At 46.3% G+C, this 16,886-nt stretch overlaps 1 protein-coding gene across 17 annotated transcripts in view; it reads right to left on the minus strand.

Moving 5' to 3' along the window:
• Positions 1–16,886, minus strand: part of LOC111159674 (calcium voltage-gated channel subunit alpha1 C) — a 621,933-nt gene that overhangs the window by 88,986 nt on the left and 516,061 nt on the right. For 9 of the 17 annotated variants that reach the window (XM_022522246.1, XM_022522237.1, XM_022522232.1 and 6 more), the window contains exons 19-26: positions 14,462–14,594; positions 11,585–11,714; positions 10,312–10,371; positions 5,316–5,422; positions 2,963–3,050; positions 2,297–2,404; positions 1,382–1,434; positions 911–1,057 (exon numbers count right to left, since the gene is read on the minus strand). In XM_022522246.1, the coding sequence (XP_022377954.1) occupies positions 911–1,057; positions 1,382–1,434; positions 2,297–2,404; positions 2,963–3,050; positions 5,316–5,422; positions 10,312–10,371; positions 11,585–11,714; positions 14,462–14,594 (826 nt within the window). Of the gene's footprint in view, positions 1–910; positions 1,058–1,381; positions 1,435–2,296; positions 2,405–2,962; positions 3,051–5,315; positions 5,423–10,106; positions 10,167–10,311; positions 10,372–11,584; positions 11,715–14,461; positions 14,595–16,886 lie in introns of all 17 variants that reach the window. The other 8 variants (XM_022522244.1, XM_022522241.1, XM_022522235.1 and 5 more) reach the window with 2 other exon arrangements.

A 16,886-nucleotide genomic window follows, 5' to 3' on the forward strand; every position in this document is an offset into this window, starting at 1 on the left:
CCCAGGCTTATTCAGATCATCAACAATGGTTTGGACTCATACTTAGGTAGTTTATATGTGTCTGCCATTCATCTGGGCCCAGACTACGTGCCCATTATGCTTGTTCTTCTTCATGGACAGGGATTATCCCCTCTCTTTCCTTTGTTACTCTGCCCAGTACTTGGTTATTCTTTAGCTATTATCTATATTTTTACCACATAAGAATGGTGACTCTCATCTCAGATCCATGTGTTATTACTGACTTAGGAATATTTAGAATTTTTTAACTTTTCAACAGTAATTTTCCTGGAATACACAGGTGGGGGGTATGGGGAAGCAGGTGTCTATACAAGATATATGAAACAGCCTGGTAAATGTAATGCATTGTAAAAGACCAACCAGGCTGATCTAGGCATTATGTCTATGAGGAATTTGTCCTCAGACTTCTGTCCCTTTCTTACTTCTCACAGTAATTATAGGCAAGACTTTTTCTAAGGACACTGGGGTAGAGTCTAAAAAAGAGATACCTCTGCCATCTCTGTCCACATTGAGTGCATGTTGGGAGTAGTAGTCTTGAATCCTGTGGTAATCCAGGGGCTCAGACCTGGAGAAACTCAGCCCACTCCTAGATATCATGAGAGTAATGACAAAGACCCCTATCATTGTGGGTCACTCTGATGTGGGGACGGGGAACTAAATGAAACTCCTTTTTGGTTGGAATTTCTGAAATGCTGATAATCTTCTAGAAAAGGAAGAGTCTATGTTTCAGCAGTGACCATGGTATGCAGATTGTTTTAGAAAAAAACCCTCACTGCTTGGGAAGGATGCAGGTAAATATGACCTCTGCGAAGGAGTGTGGTAGATTAATAAAACTTGGGGAATGTCTTGGTCTCTAATAAGAAGGTGGGCAGGCCTCAATTTGTATACTCACTCTGGCCATCCCTCAAAGGTAGAGACGGTAAAGAGGGCCATCATGGCCGCCAGAACGTTGTCAAAGTCAAACTTGCTGTTCTCCCAGCTACGGGGTTGGATGATGGGGTGATCGACCTCCCCATCTTTGTATGTGATGTAGTTACCCCTGAGAAAAAAGGAAGAGTTAATTCTCGGGTCTCTCATCTCCCTTCACACCTGACCCACTGATGACTCCTGACTTGCTGGGTGGGATAAGACTGTCCAGGCTTAAATCCCACAGTACTGGCCATTGGGAAGAAATTGAGAGGGTAGACCTTTTAAGAATAGATAATCTTACATGTCATGTTAATGTGATTAAGTTGCCCATGGGTTAAAGTCCAACTGTCAGTGCCATCTCAGAAAGAATGGGCTGTCCCTCCTCTCAGGCCAAGTCACCATCCTCCCCAAGTTAATGAGCTTTGATGCTGGTTGCCCTCCCACTTGTACTCACTTGCATTCTGCCTCAGTCTGTTTGGAACTATCTGAGCAGGTGTAGAGCTTTCCCTGGAAGGCAGAAGAACAAAGTGATTGGAGATGTTCATTAATCAATGAATCAAAAATGATTAGCAATCATCTCTATAGCCCAGCACTGTGCTAGGGACTTGGGATGAAAAGTGCAAAGAGGCAAGAATCAAATTGGGAAGATATGACTCGCATACACAAAGCAGGCAGCGAATAAAGATGCTCAGTGCTGCAAAGACCACTGAAATTTTAAAAAGAAAGGAAACTCTACTCCACGAATGTCGGGACTTTCGGTTGGCCTGAGGAAGGTAGAAGTGGAACAGGGTTTGGAGGGACAAATTAGATAGAAGGAAATCAGGGGAATTTATATGGTTGCTGGGAGAGGGCAGGAAGAATGTTTCAGATGGTAGAACAGCAAAAATAAAAGGATTAAGGCAGAAAGAGCAGAGACCATGGACACCAGCCTCACCATAGCCAAGGCGTCTTGTCCAGATGCAGTAAAAGAGAACCTGGATGGATGCAGGGTTCTGAAAGCTAGATGGAGAAGGGTGGATTTGATGCTGTTGATAATGGGCAGACCACTGCAGGCTTTAAGCAGATGACTGACATGAGGTTTCAGAGGATAAGAGTCCCTCTCCCTTTCTTGCTAGAAGGAAGGTCAGGGACTGCAATGGCAGGCTGTGCTATGAGGGTGAGGGGTCCTTGGCCTGATGGAGAGCACCTCCTTCCAGTCTCTTCCTCTTCCCCTGGGGGGATGCTGAGACAAGGGGGGTTGGAGGATCCATTCATACCAAGTCTGACCCAGGCTGCTGTCCTCTTTTGGTTGTATCTGCCAGCTCTGTTTCTCAGGAATACTGACAGAAGGGGAAGGAAGCAGGAGCACAGATCAGAGCCAAGATGTTACCTTGAAAAGCTGCACACCGATGCAGGCGAACATGAACTGAAGCAGCGTGGTTACAATCACGATGTTCCCGATGGTCCGGATGGCGACGAACACGCACTGAACCACGTGCTGCGGGGACGAGAAGGTGGGGTTCGGGAAGTGCTGGCCGCCTGAGTTCTTTTAGCCAGCCATGAGCCTTTCCAAGGAGGCTGCAGGGGCAGCCCCTTTGCCACAAGAGGGAAAACTGGACTCAAACAGGCAAAGCACCATCCCAGGTTCACATAATGATGGAATCCAATGGAACTCAAGGTCACCTGTTGGGTTCTAGATGGCTCTAGGGACAAAAGCCCTCCTAGCTGCCCATTTTATAAGGGTAAGAATATAGGGACCTCATTGTTACATGGGCCCCTGGATTTGTGTGTGCCTCTCCTTCTTGTGAAAGTTTTGCTTAGAAGTTCTGATTTTGAATGGCTGCCTGTCCTTGTTCTTTTCTTCCTGAAGTGGTACTGGTGGTACAGGCAGGAGAGTCCAGGCTCAAACACAGCAGCCACTTGCTCCAGCCATTTCTCCTCCCTCCAGCCCATCCCCCACCCCCAACCCCCCAGTCCCTTGCTTAACTTCCACCAACCATAGCCAGGTAGATGCTCACTGGTCTGCGGGTTCACCACCCAGGCCCATGCTTCTCACCTTTAGCCCCTTGGCCCTGTTGATGGCCCTCAGGGGCCTGAGGACTCTCAGGACTCGCAAGATCTTCACCACGTTGATTGCACTGGACCTGGGAGAGGGAAAACAGGGCAGGCGAGTAAGCTCCTGTTTTGGTGGAGCAGGAAATAATGTGATGAGGGGGTGTGTTGACAGTCTAACCGCAGGCCAACCTGAGAAAATGTAAAGACTGTTTTGGGGATTTTTTTCATCCTGGGACCATTCTCTACTCCCACCTCCCACACCCAGAAGAGCCTAGAACTTGCTGGTGACCCTGGGACTTCCTGTTGGTGTGTAAATAATATGAAAAACAATTTACCATGAGTCATTAGCACTATAATGTGCTACTCAGGGGAGCTTTAGACAAAAATAAAAAGAAACTCCATCTCTGTCACTTAACAGCCAATTCACTGAGGATGAATTTCCTAACTTTTCTGAACCCTAGTTTTTCATCTATAAGTGGGCCTCATAAGGTTGTTGCAGGGATTAAATGAGGAAACATATCTGCATCATCTAGCAGTGTGCTTGGCACATATGAACTGAGTAAGTGGTAGATTTATTATGATGTCTGATGAAGACATCATTGAACTTGAAGAAATGCTATATAGATGGAGGAGCTTCAGGCCTTGTTGGCTGGAGCTGATGGGCATAGGAGGAGATATTCTGGTGTTCTCTCCAAACATGTGTCCTAGGTAGTTGCCCATTACATGCATTTATGAAACCCACTAGTTCATAGCACACTCAGGACTTGAAGGAATGGATTTTACACAGCAGGTTTTGCATAGGTGGATGCTAGGGCCTGGCCAGGACTTCTGGGAGCCTCAGGCTTTTGTTCTTCGCCAGTGGAAATGAGGCACCATGGTGCAGTTCTCCCCACAAGCCTCTCAGCAGGAAGCCTATGTGGTTTCTGAAGTTATTCATCAACCCAACCCAGGTGGGGTCTATCCCAACCCCCACACACTGCCCTGATTGAGATATCCTCTCAAGCTTTCAGAGAGCCTTATATCCACCATGGGACCTAAAAAAATGTATGACACCTCAGCCAGGGCTGATTTCATTCTATGTGAGGTTGGGATAATGTGCTCAAGAGGTATGTGGTAGAAAGATCTGATTTCTCTGGTCCATGGCTCTTTTATTCCAAAGGATTCAAAGGGAATTCCTAGTTATCCCAGTGTCTCAGGGAGGGAGTCTGTTTGCACTGAATTGGAATGGAAGGGATTTTAAGATCAGGCAGGGGAAAACACAGAATAAAGGCGGGGGTGTTCTTGGTTCAAGGTTAAATAGTAGTTTAGTGGTAGTGCTGGGACTAGAATCTAGACCTGTAGGCCTAGGAAGACAGCTGGTATAATACAACAGATGATCACAGAAAGGGCTTATTCCGCATGCCCCGGTATCCACTCTTTCTAAGCTTGCCATGAAAACACCCTTGGGAAGTAAGACCCTGGATCTCATTCCTTTGCCATTGTTGTGACCTTGGGCAAATCTCATGTCCTGAACCTCAGTTTTCCTGTCTATGAAATGGCAGTAACAGCCACTGTCCTGCCTGCCTCACAGGCACGTATATATGTATGTATGTATGTATGTATGTATGTATCTATTTATTTTTGTGAAGGCTGGAGAAGATTGTGCACATGAAAATGCTTTGAGGTTGAAGGGCAGGGTTAACATTAGCCACAGATAGAACTTGGGAGACGCTAGTAATCAGATCCTTTTAATTGAGCAAGATGGCAACTTTGGTTGTACACTAAAGTCACCTGGAGAGCTCTAAAAACTCCTAAAGCACAGGTCTGTACCCCAGAGGGAGATCCTGGTCTGTACCCTGGAGAGGGATCCAGGAAAATGTCTTTTCTGAAACTACTCAGGTGATTCAACTACGCAGCCAAGATTGAGAAATGGTAATTTCCCTGTCTCTATTTCCCCCAACAAACTTCTTCTCATCCGGTGCTTTGATGGGAGAGAGAGAGGGAAGGTGGACCGGAAGATCAGAGCTAGTCATGGAAATGGCAGGCCCTTGGAGCTGAGGGTAGCCAAGGGCACTGGGTGGGAGGCAGGAAGGCCCTGGAGACATTCCTCTCATTATAACTGGCCCGGCCTTGCCTGTCATGGCAAGATCCAGATATTTAAACATATTCTTGCTGGATTGACATACTCCCAAGTGTGACACCATTAAGGACGTGTACAAAAAGCCATCATGTTGTACAAGTCAGGGACACCACCCTGTTCCTGTCATAGTCAAACCGGTGGCCATGCAAGAATGCCCTCCAGAGTCTTGGTCATCCTCTCTGACACCCATTTCCACTTGTGTGCTCCCATCTGGGGCTGAGGGAGTCCTACTCACTGGATGCCAAAGGAAATGAGGGACACGCTGACCACCAGCAGGTCCAAGATGTTGAAGTAGTTTCGGCAAAAAGAGCCCTTGTGTAGGAAAGCCCCATAAGCAGTCATCTGCAGGGAGGCACAGAGAAACATGAGCATGAGTGGTCCCTGCCCAAGCTCCAGAGACCCCCTGACACCTCCCTCTCCTCCCACAGCATCCCTTGGGCAGAGCAAGCTGAAGAGCAGTGAGAGGACTGGGAGCAGGCAGGACTGCAGAAGAAGAGGCTGCACCAAGGACAGAGTTCTACAAGCATTTATACAAACACCACACAATCCCCAGTGCAGGATGGTTAAGTGGGTCCTTCCACCTACTAGGCCACACCTGACTCTTCCATCCTATATTGGGAGCTTTTTCAGGTTGGACACTGCCATCCCTCTCTCATTTTCCTCCTCTGTTCCTCATCGCACATCTGTGGCTTGGGCCCTGAGGGGTCCTTTGCTGACACTGCCCAGACCAGGCTTCCTTTGGATGCAGACTTCCCAACCTCCTCTCCAAAGTCTATTAACAGGGCCAGCTTCAGACACTAAGCATCTGGGGAAAGGTGGGGCATGCCCAGTGGGGTGACAAACTGTCCTGGTTTTCCCAGGATTTTCCTGGTTTAGCACTGAAAGTCCTGTGTCCTGTCCAGGCAACTCTTCAGTCTCAGGCAAACTGGGACAGCTGGTCACCCTAGTGGCCAGTGAGACGTTCTATCAATAACTTTGGCAGTTAGCATCCCTCCACTTCCTAAGTTTAATTGGTGTTTTATATCTCTGCCACATATTCTAAACTTGGTTCTATTATCTTGCTTCTAGACTGATGTTCTTTGAGGCCAGAGCTGTGTGTTTGGACAGACAATGTGGTACCATGCTTAAGAGAATAGGATCTGGAGCCAGGCTACCTGAGTTTGAATCCCAACCCTGTCATATTTTATTATTTGTATGGCCTGGAGCAAGTTACTCAACTTCTCTCTGCCTCAGGGTCCTCATCTGAGAAAGAGGGTCATGATAATATCTCCTTTATAGGGTCGTAGGCATCAAATGAGTTATTAGGGTAAAATACTTATACTAACCTGCAAATACTAAGCTTCATGTAAGTGTTAGCTGTCACTATAGAGAACTGAATTTGGGGCCAGATAGATTGGATTTGAATTTTGGATTCTTCCTATATAAGGATGTCCAGTTTCCTCAGCTACAAAGTGGACATACTATTCCCTGTCTTTGTGAGGCACACACAGAAAGACAACGTGAAGGCCCTTTGAAGTTTAAAACGGGAGCCCCTGGGATGGTGATTATTGTTACAGGACTTGGATATTATTACCTCTCTCTGAGCTTAGTATAAAGCCATTGTAGACGTTCAACAAACAACCTTTCCAATTCTGTTGACTTGAATTACGAGCCAGCAGATTTTCAGGTTAAGGGTTGCGGAAGGCCATGGGCCATGAAGCATCAGCCAAAGAGAACAATTTGGAGCCGGTAGCTGAGAGACTGAGAGTGGCTCCCTGGTCATCTGGGGTCCAGTTTATCTCTTTGGAATCAGAGCATGCCCAGGGCAGCATGTCCACAGAGCAATTCAAAAGCAAACACAGGGGGAAACTGGCAAAAATAGCTCTTGCAACCTAATTCTTTCCATTTTTCTCTTGCTGTAGGGGGTCACAGGGGACTGAGGCACCTGTGTTCTGCAACAGTCTCTAGAAGTGGGTATATTATATAAAAGGATGCAGGGGAATATAGTTGGAGATTTCTCCTGAAGGTCTGTCATCTGGAGGTGCTTGCTGTCCTGTCTCTTGATGAAGATCGAGGACCCCAAAGACTAGACCTGGGTGGCTCCTACAGTTCACTTAACCAAAGAAGCCCTCTGCCGTTAGAAGGCCAAGCACCTTCCCCAGCCATCACACTTTCAGTTTCAGAAAAGGCACTGAGTCTAACCCTACTTCACTCCTGGCTTGGACATGGTGAGGGCATTACAGAACACACAGAGCCTTCCACAGGAGGGGCACTCCCTGACTAAATGCACTAGTGGGGCTCACAGTGACAATGTCTGTCCTTTGCTTTGGGATCCTACCTGTCAGGGGACCTAGAATGAGATCAGCACTCCAGAAAGTGCGAGTGTGTGTGTGTGTGTGTGTGTGTGTGTGTGTGTGTGTGTGTGTGCATAGGGGCACAGGGGACACAGGCCCAGGCAGGGCTAGAGGAAGAGTGGTCAGGGTTTTGAGAAAAGGGAAGTGGACCCTGAAAAAATGGAGCATGTATTTGAAAATCATCCTAGGCATTTAAGACAATGGAAGAGGCCAGGTTCAGGTGCACAGTGCCAAGTGTCCTTCCTTTACCCTGTTTGGCTGATGGCCACCCACTCAGTTCCTGCTTCCTAAAAGTTCTAAGCCATTGCATAGGAAAAGCCTATTGTTGGACTATTTTCAGGCTGAGGGAAGAAAAAATGTGGGCATGAGATCATGGACTCTCTGAGCTGGAAGACAGGAAAACCCTTCTGTCCAGCCCAAGCAACTCTTCTAGTTACTACATGCATATTGTTAACTGTAATCCCTGGGCTTGGTTCACCTCCTCCCTCCTCTATGTGACAGTCATTTGCAGTATGCAGGGCAACTGTCATGGCCTACAAGCCTTTTCTTTTTAAGGCCAAACATCCCCAAGTCTTTCAACTGTTTTTGACACTAGATGCCCCTTGGATAATGGGGCCACTGTGCCATGGTATGAAGCTGAGCCTTCGGGCAAGGCAGAGGGGCCCAGGGAAGGCGGTGCGGGGAAGCAGAGTGGGGACTGGGGTTTTTATTTAGAAGCACACTGAGACCCAAAGGGAGTAGAAGAGGGAGAGGGCGAAGGGAGGGAAGGCTCTTGCCATGACAATCCCGGCAAAAAGACCTTTCACTTCGGCTCACGGCAACTTGAAGGAAAAATAACACCACTGAAATCCACAAGGTGAGCTCTGTGGAGCAGTCCTGAGAATTGGGACTCCGAAGATTTTTTGTCCTGGGAAAGAGTTTTTGGTATTTAAGTGCCTACTGGAGTCTGAAGTCCAAGAGAACTCAGCTCACCATGGAAAGGGGTTTTACAGAGTATATTTTAATGTAGCTGGGCAGCTCTTGGCTCCCTCTCCCCATGCCAGGAATCAGGGCCTGGTCAGATCCACTGCCCTTGAGGAGAAGAGAAAACCCAAAGAACACCCTTGGTCACTGGAACCAGGGACAGAAACTGGGGTCTGGACATCTCAGGCTTCTGGGGATAAGGTCACAGGGGAGCCATCCCAAACTGCCCCACTCAACTCCTACCTGGAAGGGATAGAACAGCCATGTACTTTAAAGGGTTGGGTCATGACTTGGGAGTTGCATTAGGAAAGGAAGGGTCTGTCTGCAGGCTGGCTGTGGCACATGGTCAAGTGTGGACAGTGGCTTACATTGGCCCCAGGAAGGGGGAAAAGGGAGCCTGGACTCTCCCAGGAAGAAGACTCCAAGCTGAAGCATATGCTTTAGAGCCTACAGCCCTTCTGTTCGGGGTAATGTTAAAATCCGTCCTGTTGTTCTGAGAAGAGAAGTGCTGAAATGTACTTTTTCTGGGTCTCAGAACTCACACCCTGAGTCTCAGTTGGAGTGGCTTGGCGATGCTTTGTTTCAGAAGCTTAGAAGTATAGGGACACCTGGGTGGCTCAGTGGGTTAAGCCTCTGCCTTCAGCTCAGGTCATGATCTCAGAGTCCTGGGATCAAGCCCGGCATTGGGCTCCCTGCTCAGCAGGAAGCCTGCTCCCCACTCTCTCTGTGCCTACTTATGATCTCTCTCTCTGTCAAATAAATAAATAAATAAAATCTTAAAAAAAAAAAGAAGCTCAGAAGTATACTGGAAAAATGTAGAAATCATAATAAAATAAATATAAGTATTAATTATAAATTAATGTAATTAATAAAATAAAACTTAGAAAACAATCTCTTTCATCCCAGTGCTTTCAAGGGTGGGCTCAATGGATGGGGTAAGTCTATAACAGTTCCTCAGTCAGGGCTTCAAGCACCTGGGGTTGCCAGCCGCATGTGGGGCCAGGCCTGTGCATTCTCAAAACTGGGGATGGGACCTGGGTGCTCCAGTTTCTTTCAGCTCTTGGTCCTCACTGCCCTGTGCTTAGCTCTCCAGTAAAATTCTCCCCCCTCCATGCTTAGGGCAAGGGGCATCGAAACAAAGCTCTTCGGCAGGAACCCAAGGAGTTAGACGTAATCTACAGTCATCTGTTGAACACCCTCATTGGAAGGCTGGCTCCAAATCTTGCCTCAGGCCCATGGTTACTATCACACAGACCAAACTCCAACCTAGCCCTTGTGTCTGCCCCTAGTACTGAAGAAGGTGTCGACAGTGGCTTTCCATGCCCAACTCTTGGAATTTGTGCAGCATTTCTTCTGGGCAGGAGGAGGGAAGGGGGTTCTAAGCAGGGGTCAGTCATCAATGACCCGCAGATGGGATGTGTGTGTGTGTGTGTGTGTGTGTGTGTGTGTGTGTGTGTGTAGGGGGCATTGTGGACTGGCACAGTGCCAGAGCTGGTGACAGGACAGCACCAATGTTGACACTGTGAACCATCTGCTTCTTCCAGGCTGAGGGGAGGCACAGCATGGGGGATGGGTTTCTTCGGGCATAGCACAAAGCGAAGGGCTCTAATTCTTCCAATCTCAGTCTTGAGAGTTAAAAAGAGAGTGAAGAAAACAAGGGAGAAAAGAGACATGCAGACAGAACAGAGACAGAGAAAGCGACAGAGAGTGCATTGCTCAGATTGCATTACCTTAAGGATAATTTCTAATGTAAAGATACTAGTGAAGACATAGTCTGCATTGCCTAGGATCTGAAAAATAAGCAGAATTGGATTAGTGGCTCTGAGAGTGAACTTGGCACCAACAGAAGCATGTGTGTGTTAGCGACAGACAGCAGCAGAGAGCTAGTGCTGGCTCCTGGAGGATGGGGAGAGGAGAGAGGGATTAGGGCTTTACCTTCAGAGCAATTTCAATGGTGAAAATGGTAGTGAAAACAATGTCAAAATAAAACAGAATCTGCAAAACAAAAAGAAACAGGATGGGAATGGGGTGCAAAGGGAGAGAAGTGGGCGGGAAGGAGAGGTCAGCTCCAGAACCATACTACAGGTCACATGAGCTTTTCCATGTGGAGACAGATGGAAGCAAGTTAGGAGATGAGGAACATATACACAGCATTGGATCCTGAAGCGGGGTTGGCCTCAGGCAGCTTAGTGGCTCCAGAGGAAGTCCCCAGACACTGGAGGGGAGCTTCCAGGGCAGGACTCGGCTGGTCCTGGATCTGGGCAGCATTTGGTTGGATGTTTTTCTCATTAATCCAATTCACTTAAAACTCCAATCAGACCACTGGGATGTGTGTCAAAAGGACAGATAGCGGGGTTTGCTTTTTATTGCAGGAAAATGCAAAATGTTTAACTCTCATTGGTGTGACTCAGCTAGCTTCTCATGTTGGTGGAAATCCTGGTGTTGGGTTCTTTGGGGCAGGGAAGGGAGAATCCTCCAGCTGAGGACTGCCCAGGCTTGGGGCAGGCTACATGGTTTCATCGTTTCATCCTCTATTATATCTCAGGTGATGTATCAGAGTGAGGGCCAACAGCTTTCTAAGAAAACTCTGGACCAAGCAGGTGGTAGGACCACCGAGTGGTTTGGCATGGGTATTGCTTTAGGTTGGTGGACTCCTCTCTTCATGCCTACCTGGCTGGGATTTGACAAAATTTTGAGACTTGGAGATGTAATAGCTCTTACTCTAGCCTTCAATGTTGTTCACCAGAGCCTTGGATTGGTCTCCAAATTTAGTTTTCTACTCTACACAAGGTCATTGGAACTTTTTTTTATATAAGGTCAGCCTCACCATTGGCACCTACTTGACAATGCTCCCCTCCCCAGTGATTGGGACTGGTCAGAGTTTATTGGGAACAAGGCAGGAAGTCAGCGGCTCCTTTTTTTTTTTTTTTTTTTTTTAAACTAAGTATGTAAGGAAGCAGAGCCTTTAGGGAAACATCCACAGGGCAAAGAGAGTCCTGAACTTTGCCAATCAGGCCAGCCTGAGGCATTTGGGTACATGCTTTCTTATATTTGTTTCTGATGGTTTCTACCAAAGTCTTAATCTCTTAAAAGAATGTTTATTGTGCATCTGAATATAATATTGGGCTCCTGATTGAGGTCAGTCATAGTGTGGGCCTAGTCCCATTCCCAGGAGGAAGTGGTGCAGGGGACAACAGGGAATGCATACATGGTTCCTGAAGGAGGTGTGCTGGACGGGGTCCTCAGCCGCCAGGGAAATGCTGCTGAGCAGAATGAAGAAGAGGATCAGGTTGGTGAAGATCGTGTCATTGACAATGCGGTGACACTGGAGGCGAAATCTGTGTGGGGAGGAGAGGACAGAAGCACGTCAGGTAGGCCAAGGAAGAAGCTCCCGGGTCTCTGGAGCTCAATGCTCCTTTGCTCAGCTTGGGAAAGGTGCTTGTTAGTTTGGCGGTGGGCCCTTCATCTGAGGTCTTACTGCTGCTGGGTAATGACAGCCACATCCCACCCCCACTCCGTGCCCCCACTGTGAGGCACATCTGCACAGAATTTTGCAGTTCCAAAGCACTTTCACAGACAGTTAGCTTTTGACATTTTGGAGGGTTACATCTGAGAACTTTGGGAATCCCTAAATTTTCATATACTTCTGTGACATTAACAACTGGCTCTTTGGGTGGGGGGAGGACTTTTTTTTCCCCACCGTTAAAAAAAAAAATCATTTCATAAGATCTTCATATTTTTATGTGTAGGGAATGACGGAGCCACCCGGAGACGTGGATGGTGAGAGGCCAGCTCAGCCTGCACTCTGGCTAGGCAATTTGCTCCTGTATAATAGCTTCAAGGCATGCAATTCAATTCCACACCTCAGAGTAATTACAAAAAACTATGCGCATGGACCTCTGGGCACTCATTGCCGGTGTCACAAATGCTTGGATCCTTGAATGCCAAGTGCGTCTTATATACTCTTGCATACCGGCAGCTTGAGAATGGGATATGGGTGTTATTATCTTCATTTTACGGATAAAAACACTGAAACCCAAGAAAGAGAGGCTGGCCCAGAAAGACAGATTGTAGTGTTTGTGTGTGTTTTGGGAGGGGGAGGGTGCAGGGCTTGAATCCATGCTTTCAGACTTCTGCTCACAGCACTGTGGTGGACTAAATGTTCTGAGAGACCCTAGTGCTGCATAAGCAGCAAATCCTGGAAAGGACGAACCCTTTGAGGCAATTCTGGCTTCATCAGAGTTAAGAGGTCTGCAATGATTATCCTTTTCAAACAGATAAACAAACCCACTGAGCCAGGGTCTGTGTGAGAGGTAGCCAGGAAGGGCAGAGCTGCCTGAGGATAGACACCAGTAGCAACACTGCTGTCAGGAACCTGCATTCCAAGCCAGACTTGAGGTGGGTCACAGAAACCTGGGACTCTCAGGCTGAGCCAACACCCTTAAGAAACATCTGGAAGGAAGTTTCCCAATCTTAATTTAGGTCCGCAGGAATCTCACCAACTAAGATGATGTATTGAGGTCATAATCAAAGATTTAGTGCATAAGAGGATGAGCCACTAAGATGGGAAATCAGAAGAAACTACAAACGAGTGATTTAGAACCCTCTCTGAGAGACTGTGTATACTGGACGCATCAGATAGAGAACGTAGAACAACTATATATTGAATATTTGACAGAATAAAGGACTTGAGCACAAAGATGGTAACTCAACAAGGGGTGTATTAGATATAGACAGATGGAGCCGGAAAATCAAGAAGTAAATGGAAATGTTTGAAATGAAAGAAGAATGAAGTCGATATAAAAACTGGCTTAAACAGTAACACAGACAAAGTTGAAGACAGGATGAAGAAACTGGAAGGTATATCTGAAGAAACTACCCCAAACACCGAAAGAGAGATAGAGATGAAAGATTTGCAAGACACATTAAGAGACAGGAGGACAGACTGAGAGGAACTAACATATGGCCAATTTCGTCAGAAGGAAAAAATAAAGAGATTATGGCTGCAACTTTTCAAGAATTAGAAATTCTTATTCTGATTTTTAATGTTGTTTGAGAACTGGAGAAAAATATAAATCCATAATGCTAAATCTTTGGTTATGACTTCAATACATCATCTTAGTTGGTGAGATTCCTTTGGACCTAAATTAAGATTGGGAAACTTTCTTCCAGATGCTTCTTAAGGGTGTTGGCTCAGCCTGAGAGTCCCAGGTTTCTGTGATCCACCTGGTTTCCAAACTGAGCAGGACAAAGAGAAAAAAATCCATATCTAGACACATGATAGTAAGTCTAAACACCAAGCCAGCAGATGTTCAGAGCAGCTAGAGATAAAGGGCAGATTACCTATAAAGCAATGATAGAAAGAATGATATGGTATAATAATATATTTAACACACTGTGAGACAAATTCTATCGACCCAAAATTATGTATGTAGCAAAACTATTTTCTAAGGACAAGAAATGAAAACAATTAGAGATAAACAGAAGCCAAATGACTTTACCATCATGGAACACTAGGGGCTCCTAAAAATATGTGCTTATAGGATGAAAGAAAATGATTGCAGAAAGATGAGATGAGATGTATGAAAAAATGGTGAACAAGTAAAATGGCAAGTTGTATGTACATCCAAATCTACATTGTTGATAGAATAATAATGATAATGGTGACAATGTCTAACTTGTTACGTTAAAAATAAGACTAAAATACTAAGCAACAACAACATTTAAGTTAGGAGGGCTGAGAGGGGTTAAAATAGTATAAGCTCCTTCTATTTTACAGGAGGAGGTCCAGGATACTGCTGAACTTTATACTTTGTTAAGTTAAATAGACTTGGTAAATTACCAAAAGCAATCACCAAAAGACTACAAATAGAGTTTACATGTGTCAAGAAAATGGAGGGAAAAACAGACATAGGTCTTTTGATTTGGAATACAGGGTGCTTTTCCCCAAATCAGCACCTGTTGACACAAGTTGTGGGGAGTTGGGAGAGTCCCAGGCTCCACTAGAGGACGGAGGATGCTGGCATCTGCTGAGCATGTGGCACGAAGGGAGCGGAGTACCACCTTCCCCACCTTTCTTGCGCACCTGTTGTTGGGGCTGAAGATGAAAAACGCACTGGCTTCTGGCATGGGCACTGCCTTTTCCTTCAGGTGCAGCTCCGAGAGCGGGCGGGGGCGGGGGCCCACAGGCATCTCAGGCTCCTCCTCATCCTCTTCTCCTGCAAGAAAAAATGCACCATTCTAATTAAAAATAGAGCTTCCCTATGACCCTTCAATTGCACTACTGGGTATTTACCCCAAAGATACAGATGTAGTGAAAAGAAGGGTCATCTGTACCCCAATGTTTATAGCAGCAATGGCCACGGTCGCCAAACTGTGGAAAGAACCAAGATGCCCTTCAACGGACGAATGGATAAGGAAGATGTGGTCCATATACACTACGGAGTATTATGCCTCCATCAGAAAGGATGAATACCCAACTTTTGTAGCAACATGGATGGGACTGGAAGAGATTATGCTGAGTGAAATAAGTCAAGCAGAGAGAGTCAATTGTCATATGGTTTCACTTATTTGTGGAGCATAACAAATAACATGGAGGATATAGGGAGATGGAGAGGAGAAGGGAGTTGAGGGAAATTGGAAGGGGAGGTGAACCATGAGAGACTATGGACTCTGAAAAACAACCTGAGGGTTTTGACGGGGCGGGGGGTGGGAGGTTGGGGAGCCAGGTGGTGGGTATTAAGGAGGGCACGTATTGCATGGAGCACTGGGTGTGGTGCAAAAACAATGAATTCTGTTACACTGAAAAGAAAAAAAAAAAAGAAAAAAGCACCATTCTAAATAACTCTACTACTCCCACGAGCTTTTACTGCTATGCTGCCTGCTTCCAGATACCTTCCTACTGACCAGAATCAAGACACCATTTGCGTCTCTGAAAATGAGGGGTATCAACTAAGACACTCAACTCCCTCCCTGTGAGTGCTGGAATCTTTGTTAGAGAGACTTTTCTGGCAGCACATGACAAAGGGGATTGTAAGTAGGGTGACTAGTTCAATCCTGGTTTGCCAAGGATTGTCCTGGTTTCCAAAGTGAAATTCCCACAGCCCAGGAGGCTCCTCAGTCAGATTTGGATGGTTGGTCATCCTAGTTGTAATGTGCTAGGAAAGGTGGGGGCACCTGGGTGACTCAGTGGGTTAAAGCCTCTGCCTTTGGCTCAGGTCATGATCTCAGGGTCCTGGGATCGAGCCCCGCTTCAGGCTCTCTGCTCAGCAGGGAGCCTGTTCCCCCCCCACCCCCCCGCCTGTCTCTCTGCCTACTTGTGATCTCTCTCTCTCTCTCTGTCAAATAAATAAATAAATAAATAAATAAATAAATAAATAAATAAATAATCTTAAAAAAAAAAAAAGTGTTAGGAAAGCTAATCAGGCAAGACTAGGACATTGCCAGGTGTCTTGCCCGTCTAGGCTGCATATATGGCTCAGCTGAATTGCAAGCAGCCCTATCTTTGAAGGTTCTAAGAGTTTAAATTTAACACTCCCATTCCTGAAAAATACCAAAAAATCATGCACTGTAGGGATAATAGGGCAATGATGCTGAACACAAGAGGCCCTTCATTCAAAATTCTAGACATCAGCACCAGTTAAAGAAGCACCTTTGTTCTCCAGGCTAGTGGTCACGTTTACTGTGGACCAAAAGCAAATGGCTTACTCCTTTGCTTGCAAGGTCACTGCCCATGGTAGGAAACGACTACATATCCTGTTCTGACCAAATGCGTTTAAAAATGTCTAGTAGGGGAATGGGAGTAAGAGCATGGGTTCTCTAGCCAATGCCTTGACCCAAATCTTGGCTCTGTTTCTTTCTGGCATTTAGTCTCTCTGTGTCTCAGTTTCCCTGAGATACAGAGAATGGGAAAACAGCACATACATACCTCAGAGTGGCTCCTGGCACATGGCACATTCTATATAAAAGTTAGCTGTTATGATCTCTGCCCACAGGAAAGACTCTTAGCCTGAAAAATAGCATTTAGCGTCTTTTTCGGTCCGACCTCTGCCTGCTGTTCTTCCCTGACAGGCTTTCTACTCTTGCCATGAGCCTGTTTTCTGAAGGCTCATGGTGGTGGGTTGAATAATGTCCCCCACAAATTCATGCCTAGCTGGAACGTCAGAATGTGACCTAACTTTAGAAAGAGTGTCTTTGCAGAGGTATTGTCATGATGAAGTCATACTGGAGTGGGGTGAGCCCTAAACCCAAGGACTGCTGTCCTTATAAGGAGACACAGAGACATACACGTGGAGAAAGAGGCAGAGACAGGGGTGATAAGGCTGACAGGCAAGGAGGGCCAAGGACGGCTGACCACCAGCAGAGACGCAGAGAGGTGAGAGAGGATTCTCCCTGGAAGCTTTAGAGGGAGGATGGTTCTGTCAACATCTGATTTCAGACTTGTAAGCTCCAGAACCGTGAGAAAATAAATGTTTGCTATTTGAAGCCCTCAAGTTCATGGTTATTTGTTA

Source organism: Enhydra lutris, unplaced genomic scaffold, assembly GCF_002288905.1.
Source record: "Enhydra lutris kenyoni isolate GAN:26980312 unplaced genomic scaffold, ASM228890v2 scaffoldscaffold69, whole genome shotgun sequence".
NCBI lineage: Eukaryota > Metazoa > Chordata > Mammalia > Carnivora > Mustelidae > Enhydra > Enhydra lutris.